At 48.7% G+C, this 19,199-nt stretch overlaps 1 protein-coding gene across 1 annotated transcript in view; it reads left to right on the forward strand.

Annotated features, from left to right (window-relative positions):
• PAPPA2 (pappalysin 2) overlaps window positions 1-19,199 on the forward strand; it is a 208,223-nt gene that overhangs the window by 142,238 nt on the left and 46,786 nt on the right. Inside the window, exons 14-16 of the mRNA XM_066361598.1 lie at window positions 686-857; window positions 4,590-4,767; window positions 6,389-6,602. Of these exons, the coding sequence (XP_066217695.1) occupies window positions 686-857; window positions 4,590-4,767; window positions 6,389-6,602 (564 nt within the window). The remainder of the gene's footprint in view (window positions 1-685; window positions 858-4,589; window positions 4,768-6,388; window positions 6,603-19,199) is intronic.

Consider the following 19,199-nt stretch of genomic DNA (forward strand, 5'->3'; position numbering starts at 1 on the left):
GCGTGGGCGTGTGTCAGTATCCCGGGTCTCGTCCCGTCACAGGCTCAGTTTCTGATATTCAGTGGTGTGCATGGTTGTGATTTGTTCTCAAAAATATTTCCATAATATTGCCTTTTCTCTCATCTTGGGTACCCAGACCCCTTTATAGGGGACCCCCTAGGCCCAACCTGTCATTAACTACAAAGTTAATGCCTGAAAACCAGGAGCCCCCATGATTCATCCCTGACCTTCGTCCTGGGTCTGTGCTGGCTGTTTGGGGCCCAGCAATACTGGTTGTTGACCCTTTGAGTAGTGAGTTTTTTGTTAACCCTTTGGAGGATGTACGTGAATGTTCGTACTACTCAAAGGGTTAAATATGTTGAGGGTTACTTTTGTGATCTGTTCATTTCCGATGCCACCCAGAGCTTTGGGGACACATTCCCCACCTTAGCTCATCATCATTTGTCCTCCTGGAAGAGCCCTGCAGAGTCACTTCATCATTGCTTCTCAGCTGATACTCTTCTTGTCGATTTTATGTTGTGTGGTTCCAGGTCGTATGAAAGGAGGTGACAAGTTAAATGTAGGTTTTGGGGGAAAAAATTGTTCATTTTGGTTGAGAGGCATTTTCCAGAAGGCGCCACAAAGTCTCTGCTGCCGCCTGTTGGTTCTGGGTCCGTCTAAGATGCTGTGTTTCTGTCGCCCCTAGCTGTGTCCACCGGCCCTGTGAGGAGCAGGGCAGCTGTGCACCATTGCTGCTCGATCACACGGATGTGGTGAACTGTACCTCTGGTGGCCCAGGTCACATGAAGTGCGCTGTCACCTGTCAAAGGGGGTTTGTTCTCCAGGCCAGCAGTGGGCAGTACCTCAGGCCCATGCAGGTGAGTTGGAAATCTGTGGTCGTCAGGACCGAGCCCCTGGGGAGGGAAGGTACTCATGCTCCTCGCCTTGGCCCCATGGGGGGAGGACAGGTGTTTGTAAGTCATTTGAAAGGAAAAATGAGAAATGAGAACTCCAACAAGGCAGGGGAAGCATAGCTTTAAAGAAGTGCATGGTGTATAAGAGCCTGTGCTGTTCCCATGACCCAGGTGCCAGCTCTCCAGGTGGGCAGTGGATAGGGATTCTTGTTCCATCCTGCTCCCTGTTCTTGTCTTCCTGTCAGAAGTAACAGTCCCCACTTTTGTCTTCAAGATGTGAATGTCCCAGTTCAATTCAGCCTTGTCCACAGTTGGAGGGCAAGATAGGTTGCAGCCAGCTTCTCTGTGGTTCATTCTCCTACCCTTCCCCACCCTGCCTCCAGCCCTTCTTGCAAGAAGACTAGAGAAAGAATTGGTTCTTCTTCCCTCTGTTATTGAGGTGGGAATTCTATCATGATTCTGGCTTTGCCAGAATTTTCCAAATTTCTGCAAGCTGCCACCATTTCCAGGATTTCAAGGTGGTTAAGAGGTAAGGGTGTGGCTCAGGCAACAAATCTGGAATGAAATTTTAGCTCCATTGTTTATTAGGAGTGTCATTTTAGGTCAAAACAAAACAAAACAACAAAAGAAAACTAACCTCTTTAAGTTTGTTTACACATTTGTAAAATACAGTTTTAGGACCAGAGTATTTCTGTATCATGAGGTTATGATGACTGGTTGGGAATAATTTAAAAGCTTCTAGCAGAACGATAGGCATGTCACACTGTGTTTGGCTGCCGTTGTCGTGAGCATGATGCTGTACTCTCAACTAAAAATGTTGTTTTCCATCTTTTCTTTAGAGAATTTTCAGTACTCTACAGCACAGTTCAAACTTGAAATCCATCCTTAAAACATGACCGTGAGATGAGCCTGAGAAAGTTGCACTAGGGCAGAGATAGTGATGCTCTAGGAGAGCTCCTGAGGGGGCAGCCTGGGGAGGGGGCGGGGAAGCGCAGCTGGCCCTCAGATGGCAGTGGTTTGGAAGGAAGGAATTATTGTTTTCATTTTGTACCAGTTGACTGCTTAGCAGAGTGTGGGTCAGTGGAGAACTTCACTTGCTTGGAGTTTAAAGATATAATCATGGGCTTCAGATGATTTAGATTCTGCACAGAGAGAAACAGTTTTAGTATACCTTGAGCCACCATTGTCTATGGCAGGGGTCCCCAAACTTTTTACACAGGGGGCCAGTTCACTGTTCCTCAGACCGTTGGAGGGCCGGACTATAAAAAAAACTATGAACAAATCCCTATGCACACTGCACATATCTTATTTTAAAGTAAAAAAACAAAACGGGAACAAATACAATATTTAAAATAAAGAACAAGTAAATTTAAATCAACAAACTGACCAATATTTCAATGGGAACTATGCTCCTCTCACTGACCACCAATGAAAGAGGTACCCTTCCAGAAGTGTGGCGGGGGCCGGATAAATGGCCTCAGGGGGCCGCATGTGGCCCGTGGGCCGTAGTTTGGGGACCCCTGGTCTATGGTGTTCTGGTTGATGTGATGCTCTTGTCACCTACCTGTTCATAGCCCAGCTTAACTTGCTGTAGAAAAGAGAAAGAAATGAAAAAGAACTACAATAACAAAAGGGTAGGGACTGAATACATTTGTGTGTTAGGAAAGGGAGGGAAGAGAAGAAAAGACAGTGCTTACAATGCATTAAAATTAAGAGCAAATTCATAACAAAATGGACTGTCCTTAATGAATCCAGGAGAAAACCCAGCTGCTCTATGCAGTTCAGGAGATGTTCTTTAAGTGACCGCTGTGGTTTGGGCCAGGCTTCCAGGCTGCGAGGGCATCAGGGGCAGAGTCTGGGCTGGGACCTCACCTTTACCAGCCGTCTGGTGGAGTCAGCTCTCCAGCTGACCTCTCCTGTCACCTGAGGTGGGTCCCACTAAGGAAATTGTACAATCCCGGCTTGCGATCACAAGACAGTGGGGCTATTTGCTTTTTGTTGACACAACTGAAACTAAACAGAAAAATGTGTCTGGCTTTGAGTCGGCTCCTCCTGGCAGGCTACTGGGGAACTTCGGGAAGCAGGGCGGAGCTGCCGGCCAGGAGTAGGTGTCAGGGGTGACAGGTGCTTTCACTAGTCCTTGTACCTTTGGCCCTTATGGTCTCCTGCCTGGCTGGCTGGCTAGCTGAACCACAGAACCATCCCCCTCACTCTCTCTATTTGACCTTTGGTAACCCTTTGGCTAGGGTGACAGCTGTGCTTTTTCCCAAACAAGCCCTGAGCTTCCAGGTTCCACAGTTCCTGTTCATTCTGTTCCCCTCACTCTGAACACTTTCTTCTCCCCCACCCCCGTCCCCCCGTCCCCTCTCTGGTTGGCAAGTCCCACTCCTCATTCAAAAGCCAGTTCCTGAGTCACCTCTCCTCTGTGAACCTTCCCGACACACCGTCTCCGCCTCCCAAGCGCGGGCAGCCCCTCCTCTGGCTAGCTAGCCCCTTAGCGCTCCCTCGCTGCCACAGAACAAGCCCGTAGATAGGACATCGCTGTAGTTTTTATGTATTTATATTTTCTTCCTTCGCGGCTCCCTTTTCCTACTTCTTTTGTCTTAATCGTTTGCGTTCTCTGAATTGTATTCTCTCTGATCTTCGTGGAGGGGGGTAGGATATAACAAAACTGCATCTCCTGCATTTTCGTTCCAGACCTCCTATCCTCCCTTTGTCCCTCTCTGGCTCCTTGTTAGCATTCTTTCCCCTGCAGGTGTTGTCAGAGCCACTGGTCCATCCTGTAGCCGCTCCGTTTCCTGAGGGCGTCCTGTGTGCCCAGACCTCATAGAGGCTCGGGCCCTCCCAGGTGCTCAGTCAGTGTCTTTTCATGTCCTTAGTGGTAATGAACTCCAGGGCTACCCTGCAGAACCGATGCCCCGGGAAATGACTGAACTCTCTCAAACTGAAGCCCAAGGTTTAGAAGAGTCTTAACATGAATTAATTCTCAGCTGTTCCCAGGTACCTGCACCATCTACAGTGGAGGTGATGAGGCCTATTAGCATTATCAGTTGGCTTGTCAGTAAGGGTCCCAGCAGGTTACAGAGGACATGCTCAAAAATGGGCAGTTAGAGAGAATTCAGTAAAGGGACCACTTGCCAAGGTGGCGGCAGGACATGGGGAAAGTGCAGGGAGATGCTGCCGTCTTGCAGGGTGAGGGGCAGCTGTCACCCAAAGCCCGCAGAGGGGACTGGGGGGAGCAGTGAGAGGACCCGCAGGAAGACACAGGAGCTGTGTGGGCAGGGCAGCCCCCCGGGGAGGGAGCAGGACTGATACACACCTCACCCCTCCGTCCTCCCTCCTCCCTCCACTCTCCGGCCAGTGTGTCCACTCAGAGGCTTGACGTGCACGGGCCAGCGCCTCTGCACACGGAGCGGGGAGGAGGAGCGCGGAGCATGGGCCAGGAGGAACACGTGGAGGGTGCCCAAGAGTCCGCCTGGGGGAGTGTCTCCCTGTCCTGGTCCTCTTGCACAGACAGGTGCCTCCCGTCAGCATCAGCGCTGTGAGGCTGTGTGTTAGGACAGCAAGGTGTAAAGAGGGGGAAGGACAACAGAATTTTTACCTGTTTTGCATGTCTGTGCAAATAACCACCGCAGAACTGTTTTGATAAGCCTTTTTTTGATGTGAGCTTGACAGAGGAATGTTCTCTGTTTCTAGAAGGAAATCCTGCTCACGTGTTCCTCCGGGCACTGGGACCGGGCAGTGAGCTGCACGCCCCTTGATTGTGGCATTCCTGACCCATCGTTGGTGAACTACGCGACCTTCTCTTGCCCGGAGGGAACAGACTTCCTGAAACGCTGCTCCATCTCCTGTGTCCCACCCGCCAAGCTTCAAGGTATTGTCTGGCCAGTCAGGAGCTGTGTGCAGGGTGCCGTCAGTGCCTCTCCCTTTGGGGGTCCTTGGGGGATCTTTACCCCAATACTCTTCTCATTTGCTCTGCTGGACCACCCTCTTCTGATAACACCAGCAAAGTCCCCAAAAGCAACACCATTCTTCTGGATCCCTCAAAGAACACCCTGGCTCAGAAACTCATTACCAAAAGAAACAAAGGCTTCCTTCTGTTTCTCTCTCTCTCTTTTTTTTTTTTTTTTGGTATTTTCCCAGAGTTAGAAGCAGGGAGGCAGTCAGACAGGCTTCCACATGCACCCTTCTGGGATCCACCTGGCATGCCCACCAGGGGGTGATGCTGTGCTCATCTGGGAAGTTGTTCCGTTGGCGGCCAGAGCCATTTTAGCACCTGAGGCAGAGGCCATGGAGCCATCCTCAGCACCCAGGCCAACTTTGCTCCAATGGAGCCTTGGCTGCGGGAGGGGAAGAGAGAGACAAAGAGGAAGGAGAGGGAGAGGAGTGGAGAAGCAGATGGGCGCCTCTCCTGTGTGCCCTGGCCGGGAATCGTACCCGTGACTTCCGCACGCCAGGCCGATGCTCTACCATTGAGCCAACCGGCCAGGGCTGCTTTTCTTTTTATTGTATGCCCTTCAGAGGCAAGCCAGCCAACAGTTTCTGGATAATATTAATGATAAAGCTGTACTTTATTGTGCACATTTTAAGAATTTCATATTTGCAACCACCCTATGAGTTAGGTGCTTCTAGTTCAGTTTTACAGATGAGCACACAGTTATAAGATTTGTTTCTGACTGTACCACTAGTCACAGGTGAAGACGGGGAGGAGAACCTGCTCAAACTGACCCCACGCCTGCTCTCGACCTCTTCCCAGCCCTCCGTGTGCCTAACAATGGCTTATTCCACATGCAGTTCCCGAGCCCCATGCGGCAGGTTCTGACTTTGAAGGGCTGGGGTGGGCTGGCGATGTAGCCCTGAGAGGTCCCTGGATTGTGCCTCGGAGCAGCCACGGCTCTGAGTGGGCATACGGGGCGGCGTCTAAGCCCGGAACTCGGCAGCCCCACAACCTGAGCTCAGTTCCCAACTCTGCTTCTTACTAGTTTGGGCAAGTTACCTAAACCCAATCCTTCCCATCTGCAAACTAGGGGGTTAGCAATGAGATCTATTTCATAGGGTTGTTTGAGGTTTGAAGTTTACATGAGTGAACAGGTGTAAAATGCTTAGAATAGTGCCTGACGTATACGAAGCAGCATAGAAAGGTAATCTGTTACTATGACGATACTTTCCATGACACTGTCGCTTGCTATATTTTTATTATTTGTAGTTTGGAAGCGAGGGAATGGTAGAAGATTAGCCCCTTCTTTCTCTGATGTCAAAGAATAGCCATCTGAGCCCTACTTTATATAACAGGTCATATTGGCCCTTCTGTGGGTGAGAAATATAGAAGGATAAGCATTTGCCCCGAGATTTTAGAGAAGTTGCCCAACAAAGGATACAGTACTTTCTAAGAATGCCAACGTGTTGGCAGGGTTGGGTTCTTAGTGCTGCTGTCATGTCTGTGGGTGCTGCGTCCTGAGCACCCTGTGCCTCTCTTTCCTCTTTCCCGGGGCCAGGACCGAGCCCATGGCTGTCCTGCCTGGAGGACAGGCTCTGGTCCCTCCCCGAAGCCTACTGCAAGCTGGAGTGCGGAGCTGCCCCTGCCATCCCCAACGCCAGCCCGCTCCTGCCCCGCTGCCTCCAGGGCCACCACGACGTGGGCTCCACCTGCCGATACCAGTGCAAGCCGGGCTACTACGTGACAGAGAGGGCGGACAGTCAAGTCAGGAAGTAAGTGGGGTCGCCCCTGGTCTTTGCGGTCCTCTCTGCACCCGTCCCCGGCTCCTGTCCCCTCGTTGTGAACCCCAGACCATCGTCTTGGGAGTAACACGAAGACCTTCCGGGTTGTCCAGTGCTCGTTCTGCTTTTGGTTTCGTTTGTTGGTGTAATCTCTCTTTACCTGCACAGGCGCCTCCCCTAGTCATGACAGGCGGGTTGGCCAGTCACTATGCTTTGTGCAAAGTGACTCTTCTCTCGGAGGTCCCACATAGTCGCACCGAGGTGCTTTTTAAAGGAATCTCTCCCCTGGTGGTCTTCTTCCTTTAAAGTCAGTGTTTGGAGCTTCCTGGTGTTCTTTGTGTGGTAACAGCCTCATGGGGACAGTTGGGGGCTCACGCTTGTGGCTCTGGGAGAGCCCACCTGGGCTAGTGCCAGACCAGACCCCTATTGGCTGTGAAGTGCTGGGGAGGTGCTCCCTCTGCCTTGGTCATTCTCATCCGTCAAATGAGGATGCAAGTGATAATATCCACCTGGCAGGGCTGACATGGGGACGGATCACATTCATAGGTTTCACACATGCTATTCAGCAACTTGATTTTTAGAGTATAAAATGAAACATGTGTTAGCTGTTCGTATTGTCACGGGTCTCTTGCTCGTTTCTTCCTGGGCTTTGGTGTCCACACTCCAAGACCCAGAAGCCAGCATGACCTCTGAAGGCCCGGCGCTCAGAGGACAGAAGCTCACGGCGCATTTATGAGGAAGGGCTCTGGACACAGTCATGCTGGGGCCTGAACCCTGGTCACCCCCCTCCTTAACAGCTGGGTAACCTCAATCACGTCATTGAGCTCTCCAGGTCTCGGTCTTCTTTGTAAGCCGAGGATAATGCCCACGTCCCAGTGTTGGGTTGAGGGTTGAAGGCGATAACATATGTCCAGCCCAGTGCCTGCCTTGTGCAGTTGCTCAATAAATGGTTTCAGAAAAATAACCTTTTTCTAAAGAAACAAACAAACTTTTAGAAAAAGAACTCCTTGTACTCAGTCAAGTGTAGCTCTTCTTTCTTTACCATAAATCTGTCAGTATAGGAAAATATCAAATTCATTTCATACCCAGAATTTTATTAGAAGTCTGACCATAGTAGTAGATATGTTAAGATTAAAAAAAAAAAAAAAAAGTCCTGGCCAGTGGCTCAGTGGATAGAACGTCAGCCCAGTGTATGGACATCCCAGGTTTGATTCCTGCTCAGGGCACACAGGAGAAGTGATCATCTGCTTCTCTTCCCCCCTCTCTCCCTCTTTCTCTCCTCCTCCTCCTCTTCCTCTTCCTCTCCCACAGCCAGTGGCTCAGTTGGTTTGAGCATGGCCCTGGGCACTGAGGATAGCTCGGTTGGTCCAAGTGCAGCAGCCTCAGGTGCTAAAAATAACTCAGTACACTAGAGCACTGGCCCTAATAATTGCCAGGTGGACCCCAGTCTGGGCACATGTGGGAGTCTGCCTCACTATCTCCCCTCTTCTTACCTAAAAAAACAGAAACAAACAAACAAAAAAAAACCTAGCAGAACCCCAGCCATGGCATTTCTAGTAATTCCAGGAGATAGAAACTTTGTGAGCTAGAGTTCTGTGACAGGGCAGAAAAACCAGGTAACTCGCTTTCTGGCTCACAGTCACCCTTCTCTAGTCACACCCAGCCTTCTGAATGTGGGTGGATTGAGTATGGCTTCACCCCGGACCACCCGCTCTAGAAGAAGCCGAGGCTCACCAGTAGGAGCAGGGGAGGCAAGCCCCATCTCCATCCTCCCAGTTTGAGCCGAGAGCCTGGCTGGTTGGAACATGAATAATACTGATGAAAGATTCATAGGAGGCAGCACTCTGCTTCAGTGCACTCTAGCAGGGGTAGTCAATGCTTTTTGACTACAGGGGGAAACACATTTGCATGTGGTTTTCATGATCTAGGTCAATTTGCATAGGCAAATTGCTAACAGGTAGTCCGTGCCCTGGTCACTGCCTGTGAGAATGGGTTCTCAACCAGCCTGGAGGCTGTATTTCCCCTCTCTTCCTGCCTCCAGCTTACACACGGGCACCCCACTCAGGTGTCTGCAGAGGAGTGCAGGGAAGGATCACTGAGGGGCAAAGCCTGGGGACCCAGGAGACTGAAGGGTGGCGGGATTGCTGCTAGCTCCGTCCCTGTCAGCCCAGTGAGACTCCCCCCAGCACTGTGGGCTCCCGGCCTGAGCCTGAACCCCCACCCTGGGCAGGGGCATGTGAGGGCCATTCATTGGCACACGTCTCTAGTTGAGAAACTGGAAGCTTGCATCACAGCGTTGCCATCGCTTTGGGCTTAAACATTTACATTTGCAAGCGCCATGTAGAGGAGAGATTACTAAGTTATGTACCGCCCTGTGTAAACCGGTGTAAATCTCAGTTTATACCTGTTTACATAGCAGGCGAAGGGTTGGTAATCAGACGTTTGCAAGTCGAGCGTAAATCACTGTCACTTGCCACTTGTGTTTACTCAACGAACTATGTCAGCCTTGTTCCTTGCCTGGTGGAAAGAGCCCGGAGTTGTATAAATGGGGCCCTCAGCTTCTTTCTAGGACATGTAAGCAGGAGGAGAAGAAAATGAGAAAAACAGGCAGGGAGCTAAATTCAGACCCAGTGGGCACATGCTGATTTTATACAGTTCTACAAGCACTGGAAAAACCCACTTGACGGACAGATTTGCACCATACTGTGTGCATGACCCCGAACCCTGTCCTTTGTATCCATGTGTCTCAGCCTTTGTACCCACGGTGGGAGGGGTAGTAATTATTTCTATCTAATGGTGGTGTTTTGAGGCTGAAAGTAGGTAATGTACTGAAAACATTGTATAAACTATGAAATTTAATTCATGTCTGGGTTTCACTTTTTTTCATTTTATTTATTTTTATTTTTACTTTTGTGACAGAGACAGCAAGACAGAGAGGGACAGATAGGGACAGACAGGGAGGGAGAGAGATGAGAAGCATCAGTTCTTTGTTGCGGCTCCTTCGTCTCTTTAGTTGTTCATTGATTGCTTTCTCATATGTGCCTTGAGCCAAGAACTGCAGCAGAGTGAGTGACCCCTTACTCTAACTTGTGACCTTGGGCTCAAGCCAGCGACCTTGGGCTTCAAGCCAGCGGTCTTTGGGCTCAAGCCAGGGACCATGGGGTCATGTTTATGATCTCACGCTCAAGCCAGCGACCCTGTGCTCAAACCGGCAACCTTGGAGTTTTGAACCTGGGTCCTCCACGTTCCAGTCCGATGCTCTATCTATTGCACCACTGCCTGGTCAGGCTCATTTAATTTCTTTTATTTTTTTAATTATTGATTAGATTTTAGTGAGGGGCAAAGAGAGAGATAAGAACATGGACCCACTTCTGTATGTGCCCTGACCAGGGATCGAACTAGCAACCTCTGTGTTTGGGATGATGCTCTAACCAATGGAGCCATCTGGCAAGGGCTGTTAATTTCTTTTCAAAAGTAGAAAACAACTACCCAGATACCAGCCAGGTTCATTCCCTTCCTCCTTCTCCTCAAGTCTGTCGAGCAATGTTTCAGGAGAAAAGAAATATAAGTGCTGGTTCTGACTTTACTTTTCCATCCAACCTGTCCAAGCTTTGTCTCATTCAACTTGGGGATGGCTGGATGGCACAGCGGCAGCTGGCGGTCACCACCTGCGTGCGCTAAGCCAGTCTCTGGGTGGGAACACACATGAGTAAGACCAAGGCTCTGGCCTCAGGGAGCACAAGTTTCCATGCTCCCTCAGGGAGCACAAGTTTCCACGCTCCCTGGCTCATGTGTGCTGCTCCTCCTAGAAGCAGAGCGTGGAAGGGGACATGGATATGTGTTGGCACTTCTACTGACCCTGTACTCCTTGCCCCTCTTCCTGGAATTTGAGGTTGGTGCTGTTCATACTCAGTCTAATCTCTGAGGACTGGGAAATGCAATAGTTTAGTCCTGGTGTCAAGGACGCATGACCTTGAAGTCATGAGTGGAGTTAGCATCACCCAAAAGCCATGGTTTCCCCCAAGGAAAGTTGCGGAGGAAGATAGAAGTGGATGTTGGGGGGGGGGGGTGCAAAAAAAATCAATGGCTATTATTCAGTGCAGCCATACTATGGCACACATATCATGGCATATCCCAGCACTGTTAAAGACAGTTGGAAGAATATAGAACACATGGGAAAACATCACTAGACGATCAATGCTAAATGGGTATAAGCAAGAAAGTAATTGGTACAAATGGTTCGATCCCTATTTTATTAAAAGCATATTTGCATCACTTTTCATTTTAGCTGGAACGATTATGATATTAATCATAACCTCAGGTAGTAGGTTTAATGGGACTAGAAGTTTTTCTGCTTGTTTATAGTCTCTAAATTTTCTAGGCTCTATAATGAGACAAATGGATAAACAGCTTAAAAACAAGATAAAGTAAGCTATAAAGAGTAGGTTATAGCCATTTGGTGGCAGAGAGGGAAAAAGAAATAGACATATTTTTCCAAATAGGCAAGCCGGGAAGAGACCAGCACCCCCAGATGGTAGGAAGACGGGCACGTGGCCCTTGTACCCATGCCCACCTCCTTCTGTGTGCTGAGGACAAGCGCTGTCTCTTTTCCCGAGGCCAGGTCAGAGCTCTTCTCCAATCCTGCTAGCTCCTCCTTACCTTCCAGCACACCCCTCCCAGAGTGCCCACGGGTGGCGTGTGCAAGCTGATCTGCCCCCGAGCACGTCCTCCCTTCATGTTGTCTGAAATGAATTCCTCCATCTGGCCCTGGAGGTTGTGTCGCCTCTCGGGAGTTTGTCACAGTCCCTTGCCTTCCTCTCTCCTGTCCCTGGACCCTCCCGCTTTCTCTCACCTGGTTGCCACTCTGTACCCATGCTCAGGCTCTTTCATGTTAGCACTCAGACAAGCAGAGCCTTTCCTGACCCCGTGGCCCGCCCAGCCGCCACGCCCTTTCTCCCTCTCTTTTGCAGCAAAGCCTGTTGAGAGAGTTGTCTGGGTTCACCGTCTCCATCTTGCCACGTTCTTCTCTGTCCTCCACACTTTGACACTCAGTGTTTACTTCCCTCTCTCCACTAGAGCATAGCCTGCTAGAGACCTCCCTGCTGCCAAAGACAGTGACTCTCGGACCTCACGTTAGTCATCTGGGGCTATTTGGCTTATGTCGTGGTCACCCTGAGAGAGAGGAGGGACTCTCCCACCCAGAATTTGGTTTGGATGTGAAACTCACAGTGCCACACGCAGACCGAGAGAGTATGAAAAGGTCCATGTCTCGCATAAAGAGGCTTGCCAGGTTGTTGTTCAGGTGGCTTGAGAGCTTAGGGGAACAGACTGGCTGGGGTTTCATGGCAGTCAGAGTGGGGCTTGCAGGAAGGTCCTGCTGGTGCCGGCAGAGAAGGTGCCCAGCTTGCTGATGAGTGGGTGGGGTCCAGGGGCTTGAACGTTGTCAGCAGTCACACGTCAGAAATGGGGCCAGGTGCTTGACTGCAGCGCGATTGGTGACACCCTCCTTACAACTCTCCTTCCTGGACCTGTTTCACCTCAGTCCCCAGCTCTCCTCCTCCTCCGCCTCTCCTCCATTTGCTTTTCTGGCTTTTCTTACTCTGCCCATTTCCTCAGCATTGAGCTTTCTCTAAGCTCACGTTCTCCCTTGCTCTACACGGTTGTTAGGATCGAGGCTCATTTACCCCATGGCCTAGACTACCATTTGCATGGCAATGATTCCCAAATTCACTGTGCCACTCTGCTCTCTTCCTTTTAGGGCCATAAGGCCCACGAGAACAACTGCCATTGGAAATAGCCGTTGGATACCCCACTTGCATCTCAAACTGTATACAGTCCCTTCCAGATCCGCACATCTCTGTGTCCCATGTGGTTGGTTTGACCCAAGAACCTGTACCTAACCTGAGATCTTCAATGTCCTTCGCCCTCAGTCAAACCAGTCATCAATCCCATGGAGGGTCATCATCGTACTGGTCTTAGATATGCCCGTTTCTCTATTCCTGTGGCTACTTCTCTCCAACAGGCCTGTTACTTCCTAATTGATCTTTTGGACTCAAGTTATCCCCTGTTCAATATATTCACTGCTGCCTGACCAGGGGGTGGGGCACAGTGGATAGAGCATCCGACTGGGACATGGAGGACCCAGGTTTAAAACCTCGAGATCACTGGCTTGAGCAAGGGGTCACTCACTCTGCTGTAGCCCCTCAGTCAAGGCACATATGAGAAAGCAATCACTGAACAACTAAGGAGCCGCAACAAAGAACGGATGCTTCTCATCTCTCTCCCTTCCTGTCTGTCTGTCCCTATCTGTCCTTCTCTTTGTCTCTCTCTGTCTCTGTCACAAAAAAAACACTATATATGTGTGTGTATGTATGTATATGTTTACTGCTTTGCAGCAAAAATGATCTTTCAAAAACTCAAATCCAATTACAGTATTTACCTACATAAAACTGGGTGACCCACCCTTCTGCCATTTTATTTAGGAGGAAACAAAGGCTTAAACTTAAGATATTTTCCGGGTCTTGTGTGGTCTCGCTGAGCCTTACTGCTCCAGCTTCATCACTGGCTCTCTGCCATGGGAGGCCACCTCCCTCCCTGGGTCACATGCAGCATCTTCTATAGGGCAGGCTCGGTGGCTCTGGGACTTCCTTCACTTCCCCGTCTGTGCCATGGCCAGCATGCCACTGGGCCTGCAGGTGTGCTACTCCTTCTGCTCTGAGCTCCCCTACCCCCTGACTAGAGCCTTTTGCTAAGCTAATTCTGCTGTCCTCAATTTTAGCATAGGTGTCACTTTATCTAGGAAGCCTATCAGATTTCCCCAGTCTGTAGGAGGTGCCCGCCCCCAGGAGGCAGTTCCCATTGCACACAGAACCTCCCTGACAACATCATTCACCTCACCGAATGGAAGTGGTATGTATTTTCCAGTGTTCAGCAGCGTGTGCCCAATGGCTACTATATTTATTGCTTACTTATTTACTCAATAAGTGTTCTCTGAATGGATGAAAAGACTGAATTTATAAGAAGAATTATGGTAGGATATTGATGTTAAAAAATGATGAGGGAAAGGGATTTTTCCTATGAAGTGGCAGAGATCTCTATTTTGGGTGCTTTGGAGTGGAAGGGAATTTTCAGATCTACATGTTAGTTTTTCTTCTAGTAATCATCTTGGCAACATAAAGGGAAGGGTCATTCTTCAAAGGCAGTTTTAATTTTATTTATTCAGCAGGCATTTAAGCCTGATTAGCTCGACTCTGTCAAGTTGAGAGGAACAGCAGAAGGATTGGAGCTCTCCGAGAGCTCAGCAGAATCGCGGTTCTCATACGTCTCATCCTAATGTCTAGGTCACACCCTGCACCAATTACAACCAAGTCTCTGAGAGGGGCCCCAGGCATCACTACTCTCCAAGTCACTGCAGGGTGCAGCCCCAATCAAGAAGCACCCATCCTGCGGGACCTTTGTTCCTGTAAGCACAGGATCAGTCGCGGGATATTGACTTTCCTGAAAATAAAAAAATTCAGAGTGATGTCTGTCTCTTTTCAAAATGAGTGTAATGGCATTGTTGCATGCCAGATGTTTGCATGTTTCTTTGAGGCTTATTTATTTTTGGAGATAATGGGGGGGGGGCAGAATTGTAATTCTGAAGAAACTGTGAAGATCAGGCAGTTTCCGGAGTGCTTTCTTACTCGCATTCTGTCGCACGCACACATACTCTCCTTGAGGCTCTTTCCTCTTCTCCCATGCAGTTCAATTCTAATACACATCATCATTAATCACCCCTTTGCTTTATTAACCTGACTTCCTAGGGAGCTAAAACAAATGTGTCTAACTTAAATTCTATCAGAAAAGATCCTATTATCTTCCTGCTAATCTTTCACACTGATGGTTACCTTTTTCTCAGGAGGTGTTATCTTTGTGTGGGAAGATTAGGTTAACCTCATTAGGGCCCATAATTAATTCGATATCTAAATTATTTCACAACCTTCTAACTTTACTTAGATCGGCTCTCGTTCTAAAAGTCATTTGTCAAGATGGCATTCGAAAGGTACTTAGTCAAAATCAGATCTTCTAGAGAATCATTGTGAACAGCCATCCTTTTGGAGGGTTGTCCATGGGACCAGCTTTTCCAAAGTACGGAACTTTACTTCAGTCCTCGAAACACAAATCCAGGTCAGGAATGCAATAAAGAAGCCTCAGTTTTTACTATTTACTGTTTACCAAACATTTGGTTGGTAAATCTCCTCATTGAGGTTGGTCTGCTCTGACATGGGGGAGGGCCTGGGGTATCCCTGGAACTGGATGTGTGGACTTATCTGCTCATACACAAGCCATGTGAGTGGCAGAGAGTTAAAGCACAAGGTCTGGGCTCTGTTCTGTTGGGTAATGGTGATGACGGTGATGTTGGTTCCTCCTATGCGTTATTTGTACTTCTCATGGCACTGACAAACTCTACTATGTAATAAAATAGCAGTATAGGCCCTGGCCGGTTGGCTCAGCGGTAGAGCGTCGGCCTGGCGTGCGGGGGACCCGGGTTCGATTCCTGGCCAGGGCACATAGGAGAAGCGCCCATTTGCTTCTCCACCCCCCCTCCTTCCTCTCTGTCTCTCTCTTCCCCTCCCGTAGCCAAGGCTCCATTGGAGCAAAGATGGCCTGGGCACTGGGGATGGCTCCTTGGCCTCTGCCCCAGGCGCTAGAGTGGCTCTGGTCTCGGCAGAGTGACGCCCCAGAGGGGCAGAGCATCGCCCCCTGGTGGGAAGAGCGTCGCCCCTGGTGGGCGTGCCGGGTGGATCCCGGTCGGGCGCATGCGGGAGTCTGTCTGACTGTCTCTCCCCGTTTCCAGCTTCAGAAAAAATACAAAAGAAAAAAAAAATAGCAGTATATAGTATAGTATGATATTGTAATCTATAACTTGATGTGATATAATAGTAACTCATTTCAGTATGTTATCCCCTATAACAGATTAGGAAACTAAGACTCAGAGTATTACCAGTATATGCTATTAGAACTGTTATGACCCCAAAGCCCATGACCTTGGCTAATAAGACTTTCAAGCTTGATTAAATTACTTCATTTTTATGGGCCTTTTGTGCCACATCTATAAAATGAGAACATATCTCAAATGACTTGGCAGTTGTAAAAGCCTGTGTTTCATGTTCTGTCTCAATAGAATCAATGAGAAGAGTTAACACTTGGGTGTAAAAACATTGAGAGAAGTGATATATAATAATTCCTGACCACCAGAGGATCAAAGAGAAATAGTGATTTATTATAAAGACAAATACTGTACAGCAAGGGTCCCCAAACTTTTTACACAGGGGGCCAGTTCACTGTCCCTCAGACTGTTGGAGGGCCGCCACATACAGTGCTCCTCTCAATGACCACCAATGAAAGAGGTGCCCCTTCCTGAAGTGCTGCGCGGTACTGGATAAATGGCCTCAGGGGGCTGCAGTTTGGAGACGCCTGCTATACAGGCAGGATCTTAGTGGGCGATAGTTAAGGTTACATGGGGAAACTTCTGGTCTGAATGGATGGCCAAGGTTTTGTACTCTTCCTCTCAATGGGTTTTGGTCAGTTGTTCTCTACTCACATCCGAGAATCTAGGTCTTCCCTGAAGATAGAAGTCAGGAAACTTTTTAACGATTTCTAGAATCGAGTTTAACTCAAGTTCAAACTTTCCTAAAACTTTCTAAGAAGATGATTTAGTCAAGTTGCTGGGAAAGCTACCCTTAGACCCAGAATTCTCTTGGCTTAGTGTTTAATCACACAGATTCTAGGGTCAGCAAGACCTAAGTTGGAGCCCCAACTCTGCTATTTGTTCCTTAGCTCTTGGACCTCAGGCAAGTTACTGCTGTGCCTTAACCATCTCTGTTCTTATTTATACAATGAAGATAACAGGAGATAGGGCTACTTGTGAGTTTCTGTGAAGATGTAATGAGACAATAGAGGTAAAGAACCAAGCACAATTTTTAGTGCCATTAAGCTTTAGGTCATCAGTAGCTGCATTTCAGCCAGCTTAGTCGCTTCTGGTGTGTTTAACAAGTGACCTTCTTGAACAGGAAGATATTCAAGCTGCATTTTTTATTGGGGGCTATTGTCTTCCCACAGTGGTTGCGTCCTTTGCCCCAGAAAAACAGCATAGAAACCAGAAAGTGTGAAGTCACCATTCCGCGTGGGAGGCGCAGGTCTTCAGTTACCAGGTCGGTGGGGGCACGCACTTCCCCCACCTGTAAAAAAAATGCACGCACACATCAAAATAGAAAGATCATGAAATTTTTAAACATGTGCACTTTCTTCCCTTGATCAGAACCTTCTGTGAATGCTTCATTTCATCCTTCTGTCAGCTCACTGAGTTTGTCCAAAGACTACAGAGGCTGCCAGCGGACCATGAAACAGAGAAAGGGGGGCATGGGTGAAGAGACGTGGAAATGAAATTAGTCAGCAGGATAGAGCTGGATGCAGTCAGAAGTGAGGGTGGGCGGGCAGGTCAGGCTGCTGAGATACGGGGATGGCCATGTCCTGGAGACATTACCTAGAGCTATTAGCTCTTCTCACTGTTTGAACCATAGCTTGAATCTCTGAGGCTCACCTGATTTTATCCTACTATAGGAAGGGAAGAAAAGGAAAGGCTACAAAAATGAAATGTGCAGTTAAGGCAAATGCTAAAACTCCTAAAGTGTCCTAGATTTGTGATTTTAAGAAAATCAGTAAAATACTTGCCCTAATTGTTGAGCTCTAGGTCATAAATGAAGTGGTGCTGAACCTGTATACGTATGTCTGTGGATATCTGTAGACGTGTGTTATTTATGATTTGCCAATTAAGGGACACACTGTAGTCTCCAAGTACACTCAAATAGAAATTTGTTTTCGTCCCATGAAAACATTGTCTAGCTTTGTAATTAGTGTTTATAATAAATACACTCAAAGTTTACTTGGACTCCTCAGTTCTCTAGCCATACTGAAGTCGACCCATTCTCCAGCGAGAAACCAGGGCTGCAGTTTGTTAAGAAGAAGCTGGCATGCAATTTGGCAGTGCTGGTGGTTCTGTCTGGGCTGGAGTGGAGGACTGTGTCATTCAGGATGGTCTAGATCAGTACCAGGGACACAGTCACATTAGGCTGCTTTCCTTTCCACCTGTCAGCTTTCCTTTTTCTCTATTTCACTGATATTCTGGTCATCTGCATCACAGGACCTATCCCGAAGTCTGGGTACCATCCACAACACCCAGCTCCCTCTTCACTGCCCTAGTTTGATGATCTCCCCTCCTCCCCAAGGTTATTAAGCTACTGAGGACTAGATGCAGTAGAACTGCAGAATGGCTCTTTACTCTGGGCAAGGGAAGGGGTGGGAACTGTCTCCCTCGTTGAAGTCTTCCAACCAACTCAAAGAGAGAAATACCACACAAAGTATATATGATCATCCTGGCCAAGCAAAGGTTTTCCTTTCTGGCCCTGCTGACATGCACGGTTTTACAGCCATGCTTCTCTCCTGGTATCAGGGCGATCCCCTGCTCTCTCCAGCGGGGCAAAGTCAGTTCAGCAGAGATAGGGGAGGGGTTTCATCTGGGGGAGGTAATGGGAAGAAGAGAACCCCTGGGAGGATTGAAACTCTGTAGCGGAAAGAAGAATAAGGTATCAAGTTCAGGAGAGGGACAAAAAGAAACTTCCTTATAGTAAAAACAACAGCAAACCCTTCACTGAAAATACTATGGGGAAGAGATTTTAAGATGGTGTCTTCCATTAGGGAAAGAAGCCGTGTATATACCAAAGAGTACGTAGTATGTGATTTCATTGATCTCAATGTCAAGAACAGGCAAAACTGATCTATCTGTGCTGATGAAAGTCAGAATAGTGGTCCTGGCTGGTTGGCTCAGTGGTAGAGTGTCGGCCTGGTGTGCAGAAGTCCCGGGTTCGATTCCTGGCCAGGGCACACAGGAGAAGCGCCCATCTGCTTCTCCACCCTCCCCCTCTCCTTCCTCTCTGTCTCTCTCTTCCCCTCCCTCAGCGAGGCTCCATTGGAGCAAAGATGGCCCGGGCGCTGGGGATGGCTCCTTGGCCTCTGCCCCAGGCGCTGGAGTGGCTCTGGTCACAACAGAGCGACACCCTGGAGGGGCAGAGCATTGCCCCCTGGTGGGCAGAGCGTCGCCCCCTGGTGGGCGTGCCGGGTGGATCCCGGTCGGGCGCATGCGGGAGTCTGACTGTCTCTCCCCGTTTCCAGCTTCAGAAAAATACAAAAAAAAAAGAAAAAAGAAAAAAGAAAGAAAGAAAGAATAGTGTGTGTTTCAGGGGCTGAGCGGGTTACCTAGGAAGGACACCACGAAAGCACTGGACGGGGTACTGGAAATGCTCTGTGTCTTGATCTGAGTGGCCATGACTTAGTTGTGTTCACATGGAGAATTCCTTGAGCTGCCTACTAAGATTTGTGTAATGTTGCGTATGAAATGTGTTACTCAGTATAAAAGTTTTAAAGGAATCTTTGTTTTCGCCACACTGATAAACGTGGCATCAAGACCAAGGATGTCTGGGATGCTCAGTAGGCTAGAGATGCTATTAATATTCAAAGCAGACTATAGTGCGTGTACGGGGCAGTTGAACC

This window comes from Saccopteryx leptura, chromosome 2, assembly GCF_036850995.1.
Source record: "Saccopteryx leptura isolate mSacLep1 chromosome 2, mSacLep1_pri_phased_curated, whole genome shotgun sequence".
Taxonomy (NCBI): Eukaryota; Metazoa; Chordata; class Mammalia; order Chiroptera; family Emballonuridae; genus Saccopteryx; species Saccopteryx leptura.